Genomic DNA, 21,349 nt, shown 5'->3' with positions numbered 1-21,349 from the left:
TTTATTTCCCCAAATGGCAAACCTGACTATTTTGTGATGGATAATTATATCAGTATATTTATAATCTCTGTAGGCATTGTGAATATGGCATTGCTGATACAATCATGCACCCATTTTTTTTTAAAGCAATTGGGGTTAAGTAACTTGCTCAAGGTTACATATCCAGTTATTTTGTGTGGGTGCTAAGTATCTGAGGCCAGAACCAATCCCGGTTCTCCCGACTCTGGGGCCAGTGCTCTTACTGCGCCACCTGACTGCCCTTCATGCACCCATTTTGACTTTATTTTGGTGTACAGTGTTAGATATTGGTCTATGTCCAATTTCTGCCATACAATGTTCCATTTTCCCAGCAGTTTTTGTCAAATAGTGGGTTCTTGTCCCCAAAACTGGGGTCTTTGGGTTTAACAAACAGTACATTACTGTAGTCATTGACTGCTGTGTCTTGTGTACTTAATCTGTTCCACTGATCCACTACTCTATTCCTCAGCCAGTACCAAGTAGTTTTGATGACTGCTGCTTTATAATAGAGAATAAAATCTGGTACAGCTAGGCCACCTTCCCTAGCATTTCTTTTCATTAATGGCCTTGATATTCTGGACCTTTTGTTCTTCCAAATGAATTTTGCTACTATTTTTTCTAGCTCTACAAAGTAATTTTTAGGTAGATTGATTGGTATGGCACTAAATATGTAATTTAATTAAATAGAATTGTCATTTTTATTATATTGGCTCGACCCAGCCGTGAGCAATTGATGTTTTTCCAATTAGTTAGATCTGACTTTATTTTTGTGAAAAGTGTTTTGTAAATGTCTTCATATAAGTCCTGGGTTTTTTAGGCAGGTAGATTCCCAGATATTTTATAATGTCTACAGTAACTTTAAAGGGGATAAAGTAGTTTCCTATTAATTGGGAAATGGTCAAACTATAATACCTAACAACAACAAAAAAAATTAGGCTTTTTATAAGTTTTACATGTGATGAGTTCAAAGGTGAGAAATAATTCCAGCGAGAAGCAAAAGGGAAAGTTGTCTTAAGAGAAAAAAGAACTCACCAAAAAACTTAAATCTTAAAGACACATGCAGAAGATAAAAAGAAAGACAGGTAACAAAGAATAAATAGAAAAATGTAGGAAGTCCTACAAAATTATTTTCAGGAATGTGAAAGCTCAGAATGAAGTGAGATTGGGCAGAAAAGCTAATGCTAACACAAAGTATTGGTTTTTTAAAACTATACTGTAGTTTTAAAAAATTATATATATATATATATATATATATATATATAAAATAATTTAAAAATTATAGCAGCTGGGTAGCATAGCGAGTAAGAGAATTGGCTCCAGAGTTGGGATGACCTGGAATAGAATCGGGGCTCAGATACTTAGCACCCACCCAGAAACACCTGGCCGTGTAACCTTGAGCAAGTTACTTAACCCCAATTGCTTAGGGGCTGCCAGGTGGTTCAGTGAGTAAGAGCACTGGCTCCAGAGTGGGGATAACCTGGGATCAAATCCGGGCTCTGATACTTAGCACCACACCCAGAAATAACTGGCTGTGTAACCTTGAGCAAGTTACTTAACCCCAATTGCTTTAAAAACAAGCAAACAAAAAAACAACTATACTGAAGATTACCAAAGAGGTCCATCTTTTTAACATCAATACCCTGTTATTAAATAGATAAGGAATGGATTGCTGATTTCAATGTCATAGGACAGTCCTCTACCAATGCAAGTCAACACCTTCTCTGCAACATATAGTCTTAGACAGTTGCTTAGGGCATTGAGAGGTTAAGGTACTTACCCAGATTACATAGTCAATATGTAGCAAAGGCAAGTACCATAACTTAGTTCTTCTGGGCTCCAAAGCCAGTTTTCCACCCACATACCACCATGCCTCTCAGAATATATTGCTGCTATAATACAGTCACAAATCATGGGATACCTCAATCTTAGAAGAATTAAAATGACCAAAACAAAACAAAATCCCAAAACAGAAAAAAAAAAACCTGTGAAAAGATTAATAATGGGTACAAAGAAACTATCACATATTACCAAAATGTGATGCTTTTTTTTGGTTTGTTTTAATTTGGGGGGGGGGGGTTGCTTTTTGGAGGGAGGAAGGTAGGGCAATTGGGGCTAAGTGACTTACTCAAGGTCACACGGCCAGTTTTTGTGTTAAGTGTCTGAGGCTGGATTTGAACTCAGGTCCTCCTGCCTCCAGGGCCGGCGCTCTATTCACCGCGCCACCTGGACACCCCTGAAATGTGATGCTTTTAAAGAATTGTAAGAAGAGCACAAAATGTGCCTTCTCCACAGCCATAACTATGGAGAAAAGAACAGTGATAAAATCAGAAGGCCAGGCCTTCTGGTCCCTAATCTGCCACTTATTTACTGTACACTGTTTCCTAATTATTTATTTGTGACTTTTAAAAATCTGAGTTCCAGATTCTCTCCCTTTCTTCCCTCACCCACTGACTGAGAAGGCAAATAATGTGATATCTATTAAATACATGAAATCATGTAAAACACGTTTCCATATTATCCATATTGAGCAAAAAAAACCCAAGAAAAACAAAGAAAGTGAAAAAATTATACTTCAATTTGCACTCAGAATTCATCAGTTCTCTCTGGAAGCTGATAGCATTTTTCATCATGAGTCCCTTGGAACTGTCATGGATCACTGTAATGATGAGTTTTGCTGTGTATTCTTGAACAAAGCACCTGGCAGGGACCTTAGAGATTATGTGGTCCAACTCCCTTATTTTATAGATAAGTAAACTGAAGCCCAGTGAAGTTTAAGTGATTAAAATCATGCATCAAGTCACTTTTGCTTCCATGTCTGTTTCCTCATCAGTAAAATGAGCAGGTGGACTATCTCAAAAATTCAATAATCACAAAGCATTAACTATGACAAAACACCCTACCACTGTGTCAATTTGCTACCATTTTCAAATAGTACATGTAAATAAGTCTGTTTTATGTAAGCAAATTTCAAAAAGCAACAATTGTATGCCTGCTGGACATTTCTGGGATTAATTCAAACAATGGTCATAGTAGTCCTAATAGGAAGAATGGAAGAAGAAACACTCTCTGAAAAGATGTTTGGGGAATAGGTGAAGGGGTGGAATGATATAGCTTAGATGGTACAAAACTGAAAAAGGGTTAGGAGCCTCCATAGCGAAATGAGAAAATGAGTACAAAGGAAACAACAGTACCTTCAAGCCACAAATAATTCCCATATAATGAAAGGAAGTTAAAAATCAGAGTCATTGATCCTTAGAGCTGGAAAGGACCTCAGAGATCATCCAGCAAGATTCCTTCATTCCACAGAGAAGTAAAGAGTGGGTCAGAGAGGTTAAATAATTTGCCCAGGGTCACAACAGAGTATGAGTGGTAGAGGCACAGTTCAAACTTTTGCATGAAAATTTCTAATCAACTGTCCTTTACAATAAGAAAAGACAATTTTGGGGCAGCTAGGGGTGCAGTGAATAGAGCACCAGCCCTGGAGTCAGGAGGACCTGAATTCAAATCCGGCCACAGACACTTAATACTTACTAGCTGTGTGACCTTGGGTAAGTCACTTAACCCCAATTCCTCTGCCTTCCCCCCTCCAAAAAAAAAGAAAAAACTATTTGGATAGTCATGGTGCTGTGCAGAGGTGGAAATCAATATATCCCTGCCAATTAAAATTAATTATAGGCAATCCCTGCTTTTTTTTTTCTTTTAGAAATCAAATCACCATTTATCAATTAGCTTATATGTAGACAGGAAAGGCATCTATAAATCACTATTTATGTATCTGGTCCACTCAATCATTACTATCAGTAGTCTGTGGGTTTTTTTTAAGTTCATCATTTTGTGTGAAGTTGGTGGGCAAGACTTCACCTTACAAATGCAGAAATGTCACCTAATGGTGAAAGAACACTTATGTAAGCTAAAAATCTATCTAGCTACACACACACACACGTATGCTAAATGCAGCAATGAGGGAAGGGAGAAAGGGGGGAATGATCTATTTTTGTTCTGCTCTGTCTTCTTAATGGATGTTCATTGGACACAAGATTTAGACGGAATGGACCTCTGAGGTTGTCTAGTTCAACCCTTTCACTTTTTAGTTGTGGAAACTGAGGCTTGTTTGAGGCTGAGTAAGTCGTTTCAGCTTTTAGGCTTTGGTCTCCTTGTGTATAAACCTTTTCCTCATTTGCAAACTTGCTTTCATCTTAAATATTTTCCTTTCCTACTCCTTTCATCTTCTACCTTTCACTAAGACCTGGCTTCCTCTTGATGGCAAAGCTTCCCTAACCTCCCTTGTTAGAACTGGTTGGACTTTCACTTATTCTCTCCAACTCACTGGTCATGAAAGGGGAGTTGGCATGCTCCTTGTTCCTCAATGCCACTTTCAGATTTCAACTCTACCACCACCACTCAGCAACCTCTTCTCCTCTGAGGTTCATTTAGTCCATACCTACCACCCAATCAAAATCCTAGCTGTTGTCTACTGACCTCCAGGGTACTCCCTTTCTTCCTTCTTCAATGAGTTTAGTGCCTGGCTCAAAATCTTTCTCTCCTTCCTAATTCCTGTCCTCATACTAGAAGACTTCAACATTTATAATTATAGTCCTTCCAACACCATAACCTCCCAGTTCAACTTGCTCATTTCTCATGATGTACTCTTTCACTCAGACTCAGCTACACAAGGATATGGTCATACACTTGATCTTGCTATCACCCACAAAGGTACCACTTATATGTTCATGAATTTGAAAATTTCCTTACCTGATTGCAAACTTGTTATTCTACTTCTCCCTCTGCCTTTGCAATTTCTTCATTCTTACTGTGGCCTCTAATCCTCCCACTTCTCATTCTTTTCCAAGCCATAACTACTGCACTGGGTACTCTCTCTTCCCCCTTCCCCATTTTGAACCAGTTCAATTCCAACCTGCCCTCTTCTCTCAAGTCCCTCGTCCCTTATCCTACCACCAACTTTGTTCCTATTCATGTGCTGCTGAACAAAATCATAAAACTATGGTGAATGAGAATACTACAAAATTATGTTATATAATCTCAAGTGGGCTTTCACCATAGCAAGGCAATCCTTTCACATATCCCTAAATGGCTTGCCATCCCACTCACCACAGTAGCTTTTCAAACCTTTTCATCTCTTGTCAAATCTCCCAAAGTGCCTCCTACCCCTACTCTAATAGCTAAAAACCTCACTTCATATTTTACTGAAAAAAACTGAGGCCATTCACCAAGAGTTCCTTTTTCTACCCCTTCTTTTCATCTCATAACACCTAGACATCATGTTGTTCCTTGAACAAGACAGTCTGTCTCCTGACTCTGCATTTTCACTGGCTGTTCTCTATGCCTAAAAAGGCTTCTTGTAAAAGGTGGGATTTTAGGTGGGACTTGAAGGAAGCCAGGAAAGTCAGGAGGTGGAGATGAGAACTGAATTTTTTTTTTGCTTTTTTTTTTTTTGGAAGGGCAGTTGGGGTTAAGTGACTTGCCCAATGTCACGTGGCTAATTTTGTATAAAGTGTCTGAGGCTGGATTTGAACTCAGGTCCTCCTGACTCCAGAGCCAGTGCTCTACTCACTGCACCACCTAGCTGCTCCAAGGCCTGAATTTTTTTTTTTTAATTTTTTTAAAGTATGGTTAGGAGAAAAAAGCTTGCTGAATTGAAATGAAAATCGGGTTTTATAGAAAATAAACAAAACAGGAATGAGGAAGTCTGGGTTGTAAGGTACTCTATGAAGTACTGGAAAAAAGATTTACCATATTAGGTGACATTATTGATAATAAAGTAACTAAAACATACAAATGGCTTTGTAGAGATTCTAACTTCAAAAGCATAGAAACAGTGTATACTTTTCTGTGCATTTTTGTACACAATTTATACTTATAAAGTTGAGTATATATAAAAGAGAAAATAAACTTAACAGAAGATCAAGTACTGAAGAGTATCATTTAAGAAGACTAAGAGTTTACCAAATAGTACCTAATAAAAGGCACCCTTAAGTCATTCATAGAATGAAGAGGTGCATATGCTCCTTGCTCATCCCACCATTTGTATGCCAGGGCCTTAAATGTTTTCATCTCTTTTGGATCCACTGTTGCTGAACTGCTATACAATCTCATTCCAGCATACCTGAAGGATGAAAATAATGAACATATGAAATGCCAAAGGTCTTCAAAATATAACATGGGTAATACTACATTCTTATTTATATTCTTATTCACAAAATAAGATAAATAATAAATAACCCCATATTCCTCTTCTATATCCCTCTGTTTTATAAGGGAGTTCTATTAATATCATTATAGCTGGTTTCCTTTAAAATAAAATCTTTTATAATATCATATTTTCACTGTGCCATTAAACACAGAAAAAAAGTTTGCTTTCCACCTAAATTACTTCTAATAATTTCCAGATTCATGCAAACAGCAGCACCATGATGATTTGGGAAAGCCCAGGGGATAATATAATTTCTGGCAAATTTAGGAAAAAGGGAATGCAGCATGTACCACTGAGCAACAATGTCTGGGGAATGAATTTTTAATGAAAGAAAATAACCAGACCCTGTGCAGTATAAACCTACAAAATTGGATTCTCTAGTTCCTCTTCCAAGAGAGCTAGGCTATAGAAAATGTTTGTTTCACACAAGACCCCAGGAGTATTAGTATTGGTTTGTGCTCACAACTTTTTCTAACCTTTCAGGAAGCTCCTACCTGATCTTCTGAATAAGACCGTTAAATGTTTATAATCTTCCAAGTTTTTAAAATTTGGGATCTAAAAGGTATTGTACCATTTTGAGTTCCATGCTCTAGCAGAGTATACTCTTTAATAGTGAAATTCTAATTTATGAAATGTTGGGTGATGCCGATTAGGCCTTAGCATGTCCCATTATATTCAGCAATACCTATAAATCCTCACAAATGTCCTTTTAAGATACAGGTGGAGCTCTTCTTTATTACATTCATCTACCTTTTTTTCATTCTTCATTACCTGATTACTTCAAAAAGACACTTATGCAGGAAGCAGGGATAGACACTTGGAAAATAGAGCCCAATCTAAATCCTATTTTCCATAAAATTATAAATTTCATTTTGCTAATACAATCATGTAAAAGTTCTTAGTTTAATGTTAACTGCATGTATACATATCCATTTTCCCTTTGACCAAAATAACTTAATGGTTTCATGTGTGCCACTGTTATATAACTCTAACAAAAAACCTGGAAAAGTGACATAAATTCTACATTCTAATTTAAAAAAATAAAAAGTCAGTCAATTAAAGTATTTGACTATTAGATAAGGACAAATTAGTAAACAGTATCTCATTGTTAAGTGGGATGATAAATTATTATGATAAATCATTGCATTTCTCTTCCAAATAAGTAATGATTGTACTGAATGATCAATAAACATACCTGTAATTTTTCATTTTATCTGAATAGGCAAAGGTTATATTGTTATATTTAAAGTATATGATTCCTTTGTCACTGAATAGCCAAGGTGTCATCAATAAAATTCTATTGCTTTGCTTTCCTGAATAAATAGGGAAATAAAAAGCAATGAAAAGCAAGGCAAAAAACAAACAAAAAAAACCCTTCCAAAGAACGATCCTTACTGATGGACAATATAATTTTATCTTGAAACTAACCAACACAATTCATTATTATATCACAACACTAATAAAAAAAAGTTAGGTAAATTTTTAAAAGGAAAATAAACTTCAAACTATACTCTTTTAAAAAAGCAAAATTCTACTTATAGCCATTTAACAAGTTTAGTGACAAAGTAGACAAGAGTGCTGAGCCTAAAGTCAGGGAGATCTGAGTTCAAATCTAGCCTCAGACATTTACTAACCATGTGACCCTGAACAAATCACTCTATTTGCCTTAATCCACTGGAGAAGGAAATGGCAAACAAGTATCTTTACCAAGAAAATCCCATGATGAGTACAGTCCACAGGGTCATGAAGAATAAGATGTGACTGAACAACATATTTAATAATGAAAAGATTTAGAGTCTACCATTCTTTTTTTTTTTTTAACCACTGCTATTCAATACAGTAAAAACACCATCAGTAGCACCAAATTCAAATATGAAAGCAGGGAAGTCTTTTATTCAGAAGTCAGGCTAACTTTCTCCACTCAATTATATGAAAATGTGTAGGTTCAAACTAGTCCCTGTTCTCCCATTTTTACATTACTTACTTAGAATTGATTATATAATAGAAACAACACTAGACTTGAAGTCAGGAGACTTAGGTTAGAATTTTGCCTCTACATAATACTGGGAAAGTCATTTAACTTCTCTGAGTCTTAGTTCTCTCATCTGTCAAATGGGGATGATAACCCTTATACTACTTACTTCTTGGAATTGACACTTTTTATAGAGTATCCCAAAAGTCTTAGTGCAGTTTTAAGCTTTAAACTTTAATTTAAGTTATGAAAGCTTAAAGCTGTAGTAAGGTTTTTGAGATATCTTGTATAAAAACAGAGTAGTAATTGTAAAAGTAGTAGTATTCATTATCCTTTATTCTATGGACAAAACAATTATTCACAATCTTGAGATATATTCACCCATCAATATTCATTAAGGGAAGTGGTCTATTGTTTTCTTTCTCTGTTTTTGCTCTCCCTAATTTAGGTATCAAAATCATATTTGTGTCATATATAAGGACCTGAGTAGGACTCCTTTACCTATTTTTTTCTTCAAATAGTTGGTATAGTATTGGGATTAACTGTTCCTTAAATGTTTGGCAGAATTTACTTGTTAATACATCTGGGATTTTTTCTTAGGGAATTCATTGCTGGCTTGTTCAATTTCTTTTCCTAAAATATGATTATTTAAGTATTCTATTTCCTCTTTTATTAATCTGGGCAGTTTATATTTTTATAAATATTCATCTATTTCACTTAGTTTCTTAGTTTTACTGGCATATAACTGGGCAAAATAATTCCTTTCATCTTCATTGGTGGCACAGTTACCCTTTTCATTTTTAATACTAATTTTTCTTTTTTTTAAATCAAATTAACCAATGTTTTATCTACTTTACTGGCCTTTTTTTTTTTTTTTCATAAAACCAGCTCCTAGTTTTATTAGTTCAAGTTTTCAACTTTCAACTTTATTAATCTCTCCTTTGATTTTTCAGGATTTCTATTTGGGTGCATAATTGAAGATTTTTAATATGTTCTTTTTCTAGTTTATTTTAGTAGCATACCCAATTTACTGAACTACTCTTTCTCTCTTTTACAGATATATGCAATTAGTGATATAATTTTCCCTCTAAGTACTGCTTTGGCTGTATCCCACAAATTTTGTAATGTCTCATTTTTGTCATCCTCTTTAATGAAATTATTGATGGTTTTTGTGATTTGTTCTTTGACCTACTCATTCTTTAGGATTAGATTATTTAGTTTCCAATTAGTTTTTAATCTATGCTTCCATAAACCCTTGTTAAATGTCATTTTTATTGCATTATGGTCTGAAAAATGTTAACATTTTAGGTTTCTGCTTTTATTTTTCCTTTTTGGAAGGGGGAGGGCAGAGCAATTGGGGTTAAGTGACTTGCCCAAGATCACATGGCTAGTAAGTGTTAAATGTCTAAGGCTGGATTTGAACTCAGGTCCTCCCGACTCCAGGGCCAGTGCTCTATTCACTGTGTCACCTAGCCGCCCGTTTCTGCTTTTCTTTATCTGGGTTGTGAGGTTTTTATGTCCTGATACATGGCAAATTTTTGTGAAGGTACCATGTGCAGCTGAGAAAAAGGTACAATCCTTTCTATTCCCATTCAAGTTTCTCCAGAGGTATATGGTATCTAACTTTTCTAAGAGTTTGTTCATCTCCTTGACTTCTTTTTCACTTTATGGTTAGATTTATCTAACTGATAACTCAGATAGGTTTACCTATCTGAGAAGAAAAAGGTTGAGGTCCCCCACTAGTATAATTTTACTATCTCTTACCTTCTACAATTCATTTAACTTTTCATTTAAGCATTTGGATACTGGGGCGAGATGGCACAGTGAGTAAGAGCACCGGCCCTGGAGTTGGGAGGACCTGGTATCGGTTCCGGCCTCAGATACTTAACACCCACACAAAAAAACTGGCTGTGTAACCATGGGCAAGTTACTTAACCCCAAATGCTTGAAAAAAAAATAATTTGGCTACTATGCCATTTGGTGCATTTATGTTTAGTATTAATATTACTTCATTGTAGTTTCCCTGCTTATCTCTTTTAATTAGGTCTACTTTTGCTTTTGTTTTGTCTGAGATCGTGATTTCTACCCTCCTTTTGTTCAACTGAATCATAACAGATACTACTCCAGTTCTTTATTTTTCTGTGCGTCTCTTTGTTTCAAGTGTTTCTTGTAAATAACAAATTCTTGGGTTTTGGTTTGTAATTCATTCTGCCTATCTGCTTCCATTTTATGAGTGAATTCATTTCACTCACATTTACAGTTATCACTGCTAAGTACATTTCCCTCCATCCTATTTTCTTTTGTTTCTTCTTCTCTCTCTTCTAAATTCTGACTACTTCCTTCTTTATCCTCCTTCCCTGCTATCACCTTTCTCTTATCCCCTTCCCTTCCTACTTTGCTGTTAGGTAAGATAGATTTTTATTACCAATTTAGTGTGTGTATGTGTTGTGTGTATATATGTATGTATATACATAGATATATAGAAAGACAGACAGATAGCCATTTTGAACCACTTTAGATGTGAGTGAAGTTCAGGTATTGGCCATCAGCCCATCTTTCCCTCCTGTAAAAAGCCCATCTTCCCCTACTGTAAAAAGCCCATCTTCCCCTACTATAAAAATCTTCCTCTCATGCCTCTTTTATGTGAAATAATTTCCCCTATTCTTCTCCCTTCCCCTTGTCCCAGGACATCCCTCTTTCTTACCCATATTTTTTTTTTTACTTCATCCCAACATAATTGACTCACTCCCACAGTCTTTTTCGATTACAGAATCCTTCTAACTGGTCTAGTAATGATAAAGTTCTTAGAAGATATATATATCATCTTCTCATATAGAAGGGTAAATAGTTAAACTTTACTGAGTCCCTTATGATTTCTCTTTCATTTTTACCTTTCTATGCTTCTCTTGAGTCTTGTACTAAAAGCCAAATTTTCTATTAAATGCTTGAAAGACCTCTATTTCATTAAATATCTATTTTTCCCCTGTAATGTAATACCAAAAGAAGGCAACTTCCCAGGTTCAAAATACCAGCATAGGTGCTCTCTATTTTATTCAGTAACAAACCCAGAACAGAGAAGATCAAAACATGACATCATTCAAAATACAGCATTTACTAAGTGTGATTAAATAATCTCCAAGTACTACCCCACCCCAAGACCTTCCAATCATTCAATCAATTACAAAGTCCCTGGTCTAAATACTTCTCCACCCCTAGGCTATACCTTCTTTTAGTCCACCACAAAGCCCCTCTTCTCAAATGGAGATTAGTTTCCAAACATAAGTAAAATACATTCATTTGCTCAACCATAGAACACAAAAAGGTCAAAAGTTCCCCACCCCTGGATCACAATTGAATCTACCCCAGAGTTACATCAAGTTTAAACACAGCACTTAATACCCAAATGGAGGTCTTTTCTTCATCTTGACAGGAGGCAAGTTCTCAGCAATCTTAGTTCCTGGGGAGACAAGGCTTAGCAAGGCCATAAGATACATTGCCAGTCCCTTCATGAATTTATCCTCTGTCTGTAGAACAGTCCTAGAACCCCTGAACACATTAGCAAAGCCCTCTCCCAGGATTTCTGTAAACATCCAACAAGAAAATCCTTCTTCAGGGCTTCCGAACCAACAGAAAGGTTCCCAGACCCCTGCAACAACAGCACTGTCCTTCACCAGTGGACAGTATTCACTCTGTCTGCAGGACAGTCTCCAGACCCCTGCAACAACAGTACTGTCCCTCACCAGTGGACAGTATTCACTCTCTGTCTGCAGGACAGTCTCAGGGCTTCTTAACCAAATGCCAGGTTCCAGGACTTCTTCAACAAAAGGACTGTCTTTCACCAGTGGACAAATCTGGCAAAACAACATCAAAACAGACAGACAAAGTACCAGCAAAACAGCCATGTCTCCTCAGTCCTTGGCAGCTCAGGGGGCAGGTCTCAAAAGTCCAGGGCAATTCAAAGCGGCCACCAGCAATTCTCTTAGTCTCTCTCTCTCCACGAGGTGCTGCTTCCAAAAAAATCTTCCGCCTCTCTCTAGTGTCTCTCCAAATCTACCTCACCAGCTCCTCCCAGTTCAGGACTTTCTTTTCACATCAACAAGCCCATCCCACAGGTGGGATTAACAAACTCTGGGTTTTAACACAATCAATTTGAAAACCAAGCCAATACAGGGGAATCTTTAATTGCCATTACTATCACATCCCCCTTCAAAGATTATACTCAGTTTTGCTATGTAAGTTATTCTTGGTTGTAATTCGAGCTCTTTTGCCTTCTGGAATATCATATTCCAAGCCTTCTACTACTCCTTTAGTGTGGTAGATACTAAATCTTGTGTGATCCTGACTGTGGCTCCATAGTATTTGAAAGGTTTCTTTCTGGCTTCTTAAAGTATTTTTTCTTTGACTTCAGAGCTTTGGAATTTGACTATAATATTCCTGAAGTTTTCATTTTGGGATCTACTTCGGATATTGATTGGTGGATTATCTGAATTTCAACATTCTGGTTCTAGGATACTGGGGCAGTTTTCCTTGATAATTTCTTGAAATATGGTATGTAGGCTCTTTCTTTGATTATGGTTTTCAGGTAATCCAATAATTCTTAGAGTATCTTTCTTTGATATGTTTTCCAGTTCAGTTGTTTTTCTGATGACATATTTCCCATTTTCTTCTTTTATTTCCATCCTTTTGACTATGTTTTATTGTTTTTTTTTTTTTAAGCAATCAGGTTAAGTAATTTGCTCAAGGTTACATGGCCAGGTGTTCCTGAGTGGGTGCTAAGTGTCTGAGCCCAGATTTGATCCCTAAGTCATTCCGACACTGGAGCCGGTGCTCTTACTTGCTGTGCTACCTGGCCACCCCTGTTTTATTGTTTCTTGATGTTGAATCATCAGTTTCCACTTACTCATTTCTAATTTTTAAGAAATGATTTTCTTCAGTGAGTTTTTGTTCCTTTTTTTCCATTTGGCCAATTCTACATTTTAAGGAGTTAATTATATCCATGAATTTTTCTCTTTTTCCATTTGGCCAATTCTATTTTTTAAGGTGTTATATTTTCTTCAATATTTTTTCTGCCTACTACTAAGCTGTTAATGGTTTTTTTCATAATTGTCTTCCTTTGCTTTCATTTCTTTACCCAATTTTTCCTCTACTGTTCTTACAGTTCCTCTACTTACTTATTTTGAAAATCATTTTTTATTTCTTCTAGGAATTCTTATTGGGTTCGTGTACAATTGCCATTTTTCTTTGAGATTTTGCTTGTAGCTGTTTTGACTTCACTGTCTTTTTTTGAGTTTTGCCTTGATCTTCCCTGTCCCTAGGGTAACTTTTTATGGTTAGACTTTTTGTTATTATTGTTGTTTGCTCATTTTCTTTTCTTTTTTTTTTTTTGGAGGGGGGAAGGCAAGGCAATTGGGGTTAAGTGATCTGCCCAAAGTCACACAGCTAGTAAGTGTGTCAAGTGTCTGAGGTTGGATTTGAATTCAGGTCTTTCTGACTCCAGGGTTTGTGCTCTATTCACTGTACCACTGCCCAAGCATGTCATGTGCATAGCAGAACACAAGAGAGGATTCAAAATATGTAACAATAAATTTTCACTTCAAGAAAGCCTATATGATAAATAATACTCATTGTGTTGAAAATTATCCATCTTTTCTTTGCTTCCTTGTGAGTTTTCTTTTGTTCTATGCTGTGTACTTTTTTACTTTGTTCTTTTTTTTTTTTTTGCTTGCTCATTTTCCAGTTGCTGCCACTGCCACTCTAGGGCTTAGAACTCTTGAAAGTAAGCTTTAACCATGAATAGTGGTATGGCAGTGAAAATTATATTTCAAAGAAAGGACACTTAATGTTTCTCCAGCCAACTGACTTAATTATGCCTTTGGAAATGGGAAAAGAAGGTGAACTAATCATGTAGTAAAAGCAAAGAATAAAATTTGGACATCTAGTACCCAAAGAAATTTAAAAGAACTAAAGGAAGTCTGTTGGGTATCTCCTCTATGGATGATTTAGGGAAGGCCATGGACAAGAAGAGGATCAGAAAGGGCAGATTACTTACAAAGATAAAGGTAGTAACTATCAACAAAATCCTGAAGTCATTAAAGTACTAGAAATGTCCCTTTGGAAGAGACATGGGTTAGTTAGGCAAGCCCCAATGTGCAAGGTCACACAAAATCCATCAGCATAATGTAAAGAAATGATAAATTTTGGGGGTGGGGGGAACCTCCCAGTTTTACTCTATACTGAACATACTAAACAGTATGACAATTTTAAAACGAAAAGCTTTTCAGGGTGGGGGTTGGGGAAAAGTACGATAGCAAAGTGATTAAAATTGCTAAATCAATAATTCTAACAAATTCACAGGTCACTGTATACATACATATATATGTGTCTCTATATATGTGTAGACACACACATACATATATACATACACATATAACATTAAATTATATATAATATTTTAATATAATATTAGCTTTTTTGGCTGTCATGTCATATTGCTTACTCATACTTAGTTTACATTCTACTAAAACCTTCAGATCTTTTTCAAACCAGCTACTGATTTACTGTGTGTTTGGAAGGAAAATACTGGATTGTTAATAACATTTTATTTATACACACACACACACACACACGCATACATATATACAAAATGCATTTATAATTACAAATTGTATTATCATATATTAATAATACAAGATATATAATCAATAGCATGATAATATTAAATATATTGATAGATAATTTTATATCATTATATATTTTAATATATTATTATGTCATTAATATAATATTATATATTATTAAAGTAGTTTGTATTCCGTCTCACACACCCATGTGATCAATAATCCAATAATTCCTTTCACATATATGGTAACTCAATAGCTGGTCTGAAAAAGATTTAAAAGTTTTAGTAGATTGTCAGCTAAATATAAGTAAACAATATGATGCCACAGCCAAAAAAGCTAATTCCATCTTGGGCTACATTAAAAGAGGTGTTGCTTCCAAGAATAAAGAAATAACAGTCCCTCTGTACTTTGCCCTGGAGTACTCTGTCATATCTGGCATGCTGTATTTAATTCTGGGAGCAACAGTTTAAGTAAGGTAGCTCTTGAGCATCCAGGGAATAGTCATGAGGATGTTGAAGGGCCTTGAATCCAAGTTAGGTGGGATTGGTAGAAAGAATTACGAATATTCAGTCTAGGAAACAAAAGACTCAAGGGTGACATGATAATTGTCTTCAAATATCTGAAAGAACATCACATAGAAGAGGCAGCAGATTTGTTCTTTGGTCCCAGAGGGCAGAACCAGGGGCAATAAAAGGCAAGGTGCAAAGAGGTGAATTTAGGCTTAATGTCAGGAAAAACTTCCTAAAAATTAGAGTTGTCTGAAAGTAGAATGTGCTGCCTTTGGAGATATTGGGCTCCCTACCACTACCACCATCACTGGAGCGCTTCAAGCTGAGGTTAGATGGCTACTTGTTGCATATGTTAGAGGGAGGATTTCCTTCATGCATGGATTGGACTAAATGGTCGATGAGATCCTTTCAAATTCTATGATTCTAGATTAATGGAGTGAAGCACTTACAAAGTTATGTCTGCTTTAATTGTGGCTGTAGAATTGGACCACAGCTTTTCCAGATTCCATGTCCAGCAGACGCTTCCTACTATATCACATGACCTCTGAGTTGTTCTCTAAGATTTCTTCTAGCTTTAAATTCTATGATCTGAAGTGAGTATGGTAGGTAAATACAATATCTTCTTGAATTCCCTAAGTCTTTAATAACACTAAACTAAGAGAGGCTTCAATTCTCTGGATTCTGATGACTTCCAGAAACCTTGGGTGAGGACTACACCTTGCAATATGTGTAACTTTCAATAAAAATAGTATGCTTAATATAGTTTTGACCTTAGAGAAAATTCTCCCAAAGTTAGCATTAAAACTATAGTAATGAAATCAAGCTAGTAAAGCCATAGTTGTGTTTCAGACAACTTATACCTCTAAAATCCCATGTTCCTATAAAGGGCAATGCATCAAGGTTATCTCAGCAGATGGCCCTCTGAAACTACCAGGCTTAATGTGCTCTTTGGGCTTATCTGATTGGTCAATGTGTCATTTTCTACTGCATTCATATCCCCACAAATAAAAAGCTATTACTAATAATGTGAAGTAAGGACAAAACCTTCAGCTGGGCTTAAATTTAATTCTATTTTTATGCATGGCGTGACAAGAGGGAAGAGTAAGACAGTGATTTCTTTTCTTTGTTTATGTGAAATCTCTCAAACTCTTTGGTGCTCTTTATTTTTTAAAAATATATTTCATTTTTTCTCCAATTGCAAGCTAAAACAATTTAACTTTTTTAAAAGTTGTGAGTTTTCAAATTCTAGCCCTCCCTCCCTTCCTCCCCTCCTTCTCCCTGAGACTGTACATGTGCAATCATGTAAAATATTCTCATATTAGTCATTTCATACAAGGATATTCAAATTAAAAAAGAATGAAAAAAAGTGAAAAACAGCATGTTTCAGTTCATATTTTAACAATATCAGTTCTTTCTCTGAAGGCAGATGGCATGCTTCATCATTAGTCCTTTGGGATGTCTTAGATCATTGTATTGCTGAGAATAGCTAAGTCATTCACAATTCTTTATCATATAACATTGCTGTTACTGTGCATAACGTTCTCCTGGTTCTGTTCATTCACTTTAAATCAGTTCATGTAAGTCTTTCTAGGTTTTTCTGAAATCATCTTGCCTTATCATTTCTTATAATACAATAATATTCCATTACAATTATATACCACAGCTTGTTTAGCCATTCCCCAATTGATGAGATTGGGCATTCTCTTAATTTCTAATTCTTAGCCACCACAAAAAGCTGCTATAAATAGTTTTGAACAAATAGGTACTTTTCTCCTTTCTTTTTTGATGTCTTTGTCCAGTAGTAGTATTGCTGGTTCAAAGAACATGCAGTTTAATAACTCTTTGGTCATAGTTCCAGATTGCTCTCTAGAATCATTATACTGGTTCACAATTTCACCGACAATGCAATAGTGCTTCATAAACTGTGGGTAGAGATATGGGGTCTCCACCCACAGTTTAAGAAGTGCTGACAGAGTCAGGAATGGAAAAAGTTTTAAGAAGCCCTGCTGAAAATAGAAGACAATGGTTTCTTGACCCCCAACAGCCTCTTGAGAATACTCTCCCTCCAAACCTTCAAACACATTGTGAAAATATACACATCACAACAGCAGATAATATCCTATCTGAGATTTCCTTAGCATTTCACTTATAGTTCTCATGCCTTTCCAGATTGCCTTGTGTTACAGTTTTTTGTGGTTATATCGAATCTGAAGAGGCCAATTCCAGCTTAAAGGCCAAAGGCCAGGGATTAAGTGACTATGGCTTGGCTCCCAAGAGTGAACTGAAGGGTCTCAGGATGGGTAAGGGAAGTAGTTATTAGTGAAATGAAAAAATGACTGGGATGGAAGTACAGCAGAAGTCCTAGTCCATATTCTGCCACGAAATAGCTGTGTGACTTCAGGCAAATCATTTCTCCTTGGATCATATAATTAAAGTCAGAAAAGATTTTAGAAGCCATGAAGAGTTCATCCCTTTTACATACACGGAATCTGAGACACAGAGTTAAGTGGTCTCATTTAAGTGATTTGGCTTGAATTATATAACTAGTGAGTAATTAAGGCAGAATTTGAACTCAGGTCTTTCTGACTCCAAAACCATCACTCTATCCACTCACTATGTCACCTCTGAGCTTCAGTTTCCTCATCTGTTAAATGAGGGAGCTAGACTAGATAACCTCAAAAATTCCTTCTAGCTATAAACTGAAGACACTATGATATATATCTTTTGAAAAGTACCAGAATAACCATATTCCCTTTGGACAAGTTGTATCTCAGTTTAACTGTCTCCATGACAAAAGTGTACATTCATTCATTCAATCATTCTACAAGCACTTTATTTATGTGCCTTCTATGTGTCGAAAACAGGGTACACTAATGGTATCATACTGCTTGTGTTCTGAGAACACAATGGGTGAGGACAGAGAGAATTTGAAATTCAAAAAATTTTTAAAAATATATTTCATGTGAAGAACTGAGTATACTAAGAAAAAGAAGAAACTCTTGAGGGGCCTCTGCTTTACTGAGGGAAACAAATACACAAAAAGCAAATGCAAAATTAAAAGCAAACTGATTTTAGTAGAAGTGTGCTTGCAATTGGGAAGAGTGAGAAAAGGAGAGGAAGAGGTAATAAAGTCCTGCAGTCCGATATTTCACTTGACAGAGACCTGGAAGGAAGTCAGAGGATTCTAAACAAAGGTGACGAGGGAGTGAATTCCAGGTATGGCAGCAGTCAGTACAAAGAAACAGGAGATGGAATATCAGCAAGCAAGTCTGCTGAGAGAGTGAAGGAGGGTAACATGAAATAATCTTAGAAAGGCATGCCTTCAGTTTCCAATTCTTTATCACTACAAAGAGTTGCTAACTCTGAGATGCCACCTCATACCTAGGCTGTAATAAACCCAATAACCTCCCCACCCTACTAAATGAAGAAGCCCCTAAGGAAAATCAAAACCCCTGGTAACAAGGATGGGATGCCAAAATCTATAAGGGACTCAATCTAAAGCATATTGCTTGCAGTTTATATTCTTTTCTATGCCAATACCTGTCTACACTGAATTAGGAGGTGCCCATAAGGTAGTATTTTTAAGGTGCCCATAGGGTGCTTTTAAGACTGGCTAACTGTGTGATCAGCAAAATCTGGAAGTTGATCCTTCTGAAATAAAAATCAATATACAGACTGAGGTATTTCTGTGGCTGAATTAGAGTGGTACCAACTCCCTTACCAAAAATCAATTATTTCTGAGGTGGCTTCTGGATCCTGAGATTCCTTGAGGCTGAAGAAAAATTTTGCCAGCTTCTAGTCTCCAGAGATATTTTAAAATGCCTCCTGATCTAGACCCCCAAATAGCCTCCCCAAATAAGATTAAAATATGACAGAAAAATTAAGCAGGAAAAGATGCTGATGACAGCTTTAATCTCTCATTCCCTAGTCAGGGTACTGTCAGTCATCTCTGAGGAGTTAAACTCCTTTCTGGCCAGCTACCAAGATCAAAGGGCTATGTTTAGTGGGAAAAGGGTCTTCCCAAGGCTCCCTCTACACAGAAATTCATGGTAAAAAGAGAGAAGCCAGAGACTGAAAAAGAAAGTATGAAATTCACACGTCTAGAAATTAAGATCTTCCAAAGAGCATAGATAAAGAGGGAGCTGACTAGCCTGCTTCTACACCAAAGGGGCAGAACTAATGCTTAATTACATGGATATTAAACAGCTGACAAGCTCCAGTAAACATCTTAAGACAGGGGTGGGGAACCTGCAGCCTCAAGGCCACATGTGACCCTCTACATCCTCTGTGAGCAGGCCTTTGACTGAATCCAAACTTCACAGATCCCGATTTGTTCTATGAAGTTTGGATTCAGTCAAAGGGGCCTACTTGAGGACCTAGAGGGACACATGTGGCCTCAAGGTGGTAGGTTTCATACCCCTGTCTTAAGATATCAATTCCTTGTTAGGACCTCAATCATCAGACTTGACCCGTTTTTATCTTCCCTGACTGCCCTTCTTATTAGAAATCCATTACCATTGGGTGGCTAGGTGGCACAGTGAATAGAGCACTGGCCCTGGAGTCAGGAGGACCTGAGTTCAAATCCGGCCTCAGACACTTAACACAAAAACTAGCTGTGTGACCTTGGGCAAGTCACTTAACCCCAAGTGCCCTCCAAAATGCAAAAGAAAAAAAAAGAAATATATTACCACAATAAAGCTAGCTTGCTTTACTGTCTTACTGTGTAATACATGTTTCCTTGTACTGGATTTTGATATATCCCAAACCAGCTGATAGAGCAATGAATTGGTTGTCTATTCTGGAAAGCAATATGTTATTATAACCCCAAGGTTATAAACTTTTCACATCCTTTGACCTAGCAATATCACTACTATGTCTACACCCCAGAAGATCAAAAGTACCCATATGTACAAAAATATTTATAGCAGCTCTTTTCATGGTAACAAAGAACTAGAAACTAAGGGGCTGCCCCTCAGTTAAAGAATGATTGAACAAATATGTGAAGGCAATGAATACTACTGTACCATAAGAAATGATGAAATGGGAGTCTCAGAGAAACCTAGGTCAACTTGTATAAACAGATGCAGATTTAAATGAACAAAGCATGAAGAACAATTCATATAACAACAATACTGTAAAGACAAACAACTTTGAAAGCCATAAGCACTCTGATCAATGCAATGACCAAGATTCCAGAAGACCAATGATGAAGTATGCTACCAACCTCTTTGCAGAGAAATGATGGATTTAGGGTGCAGAATGAGATACTTATTTTTTGGGTATGGCCAATGGGAAAATCTGTTTTGTTTAACTATGTATATTTGTTCCAAGGGCGTTCAAGGGTTTGATTTTTTTTTTTAATAGATGGGGTGGGGGTTGTTGAGGGATAAAAAATAGATTTTTGTTCATTGAAAAAATTTTTAAAGAATGTAAGTAAGCTCCTTTAGTACAATGACTGTTTTTGCCTTTCCATTTACCTCCACTATCGCTCAGACCACTGATATACCATTAAAGTGCTTAATCAATGACTGTAGATTTTTTAAAATGAAAACTGCTATATTTTATTTATAATGGCAAAGAAATGGAAACCAAGGAAGTGACCACTGAACTGAGGAATTATTGAGCAAATAATGGTCTAAGAATGATAAATAGTTTATGAATGTAATTGAATATTATTGTGAAACAAGAAATGACATGAGTTGAGACCCCCTGAGAAGACCTGTATGAACTAATGCAGAGTAAAGTGAACAGAAACAGAATAATTTATACAATAAGAACACTTCTAGAGAATTCTGTCAAACTTATAAGAATATGAATTATTCCCCAACTGAAAAATGGTCAAAGAATATGAGCAGACAGTTTTTTAGTGAAGAAATCAAAACTATATATAGACACAGGAAAAAAAGCTCTAGATCATTATTGATTAGAGAAACAGAAATTTAAACTACTTTGAAATATAACCTTACACTTATCAGATTGGCTAAAATGATAGAAGGGGAAAGTGACAAATGTTGGACAC

General features: G+C 36.2%; 1 protein-coding gene across 2 annotated transcripts in view; it reads right to left on the bottom strand.

Moving 5' to 3' along the window:
* COQ3 (coenzyme Q3, methyltransferase) overlaps positions 1 to 21,349 on the bottom strand; it is a 52,721-nt gene that overhangs the window by 26,614 nt on the left and 4,758 nt on the right. For both annotated transcript variants that reach the window (XR_011166279.1, XM_069077179.1), the window contains exons 2-3: positions 7,425 to 7,542; positions 5,993 to 6,142 (exon numbers count right to left, since the gene is read on the bottom strand). Coding sequence is in view for 1 of the 2 variants with exons in the window: in XM_069077179.1 (XP_068933280.1) it covers positions 5,993 to 6,142; positions 7,425 to 7,542 (268 nt within the window). In the remaining variant the exon portion in view is untranslated. The remainder of the gene's footprint in view (positions 1 to 5,992; positions 6,143 to 7,424; positions 7,543 to 21,349) is intronic.

This window comes from Petaurus breviceps, unplaced genomic scaffold (genome assembly GCF_028583685.1).
Source record: "Petaurus breviceps papuanus isolate PSGF00001 unplaced genomic scaffold, PetGlider_PUasm1.0 90977, whole genome shotgun sequence".
In the NCBI taxonomy this organism is placed as follows: Eukaryota; Metazoa; Chordata; class Mammalia; order Diprotodontia; family Petauridae; genus Petaurus; species Petaurus breviceps.
The sequence above is the reverse complement of the archived record's forward strand: the minus strand, read 5'-3'. Positions and strand labels throughout refer to the sequence as shown.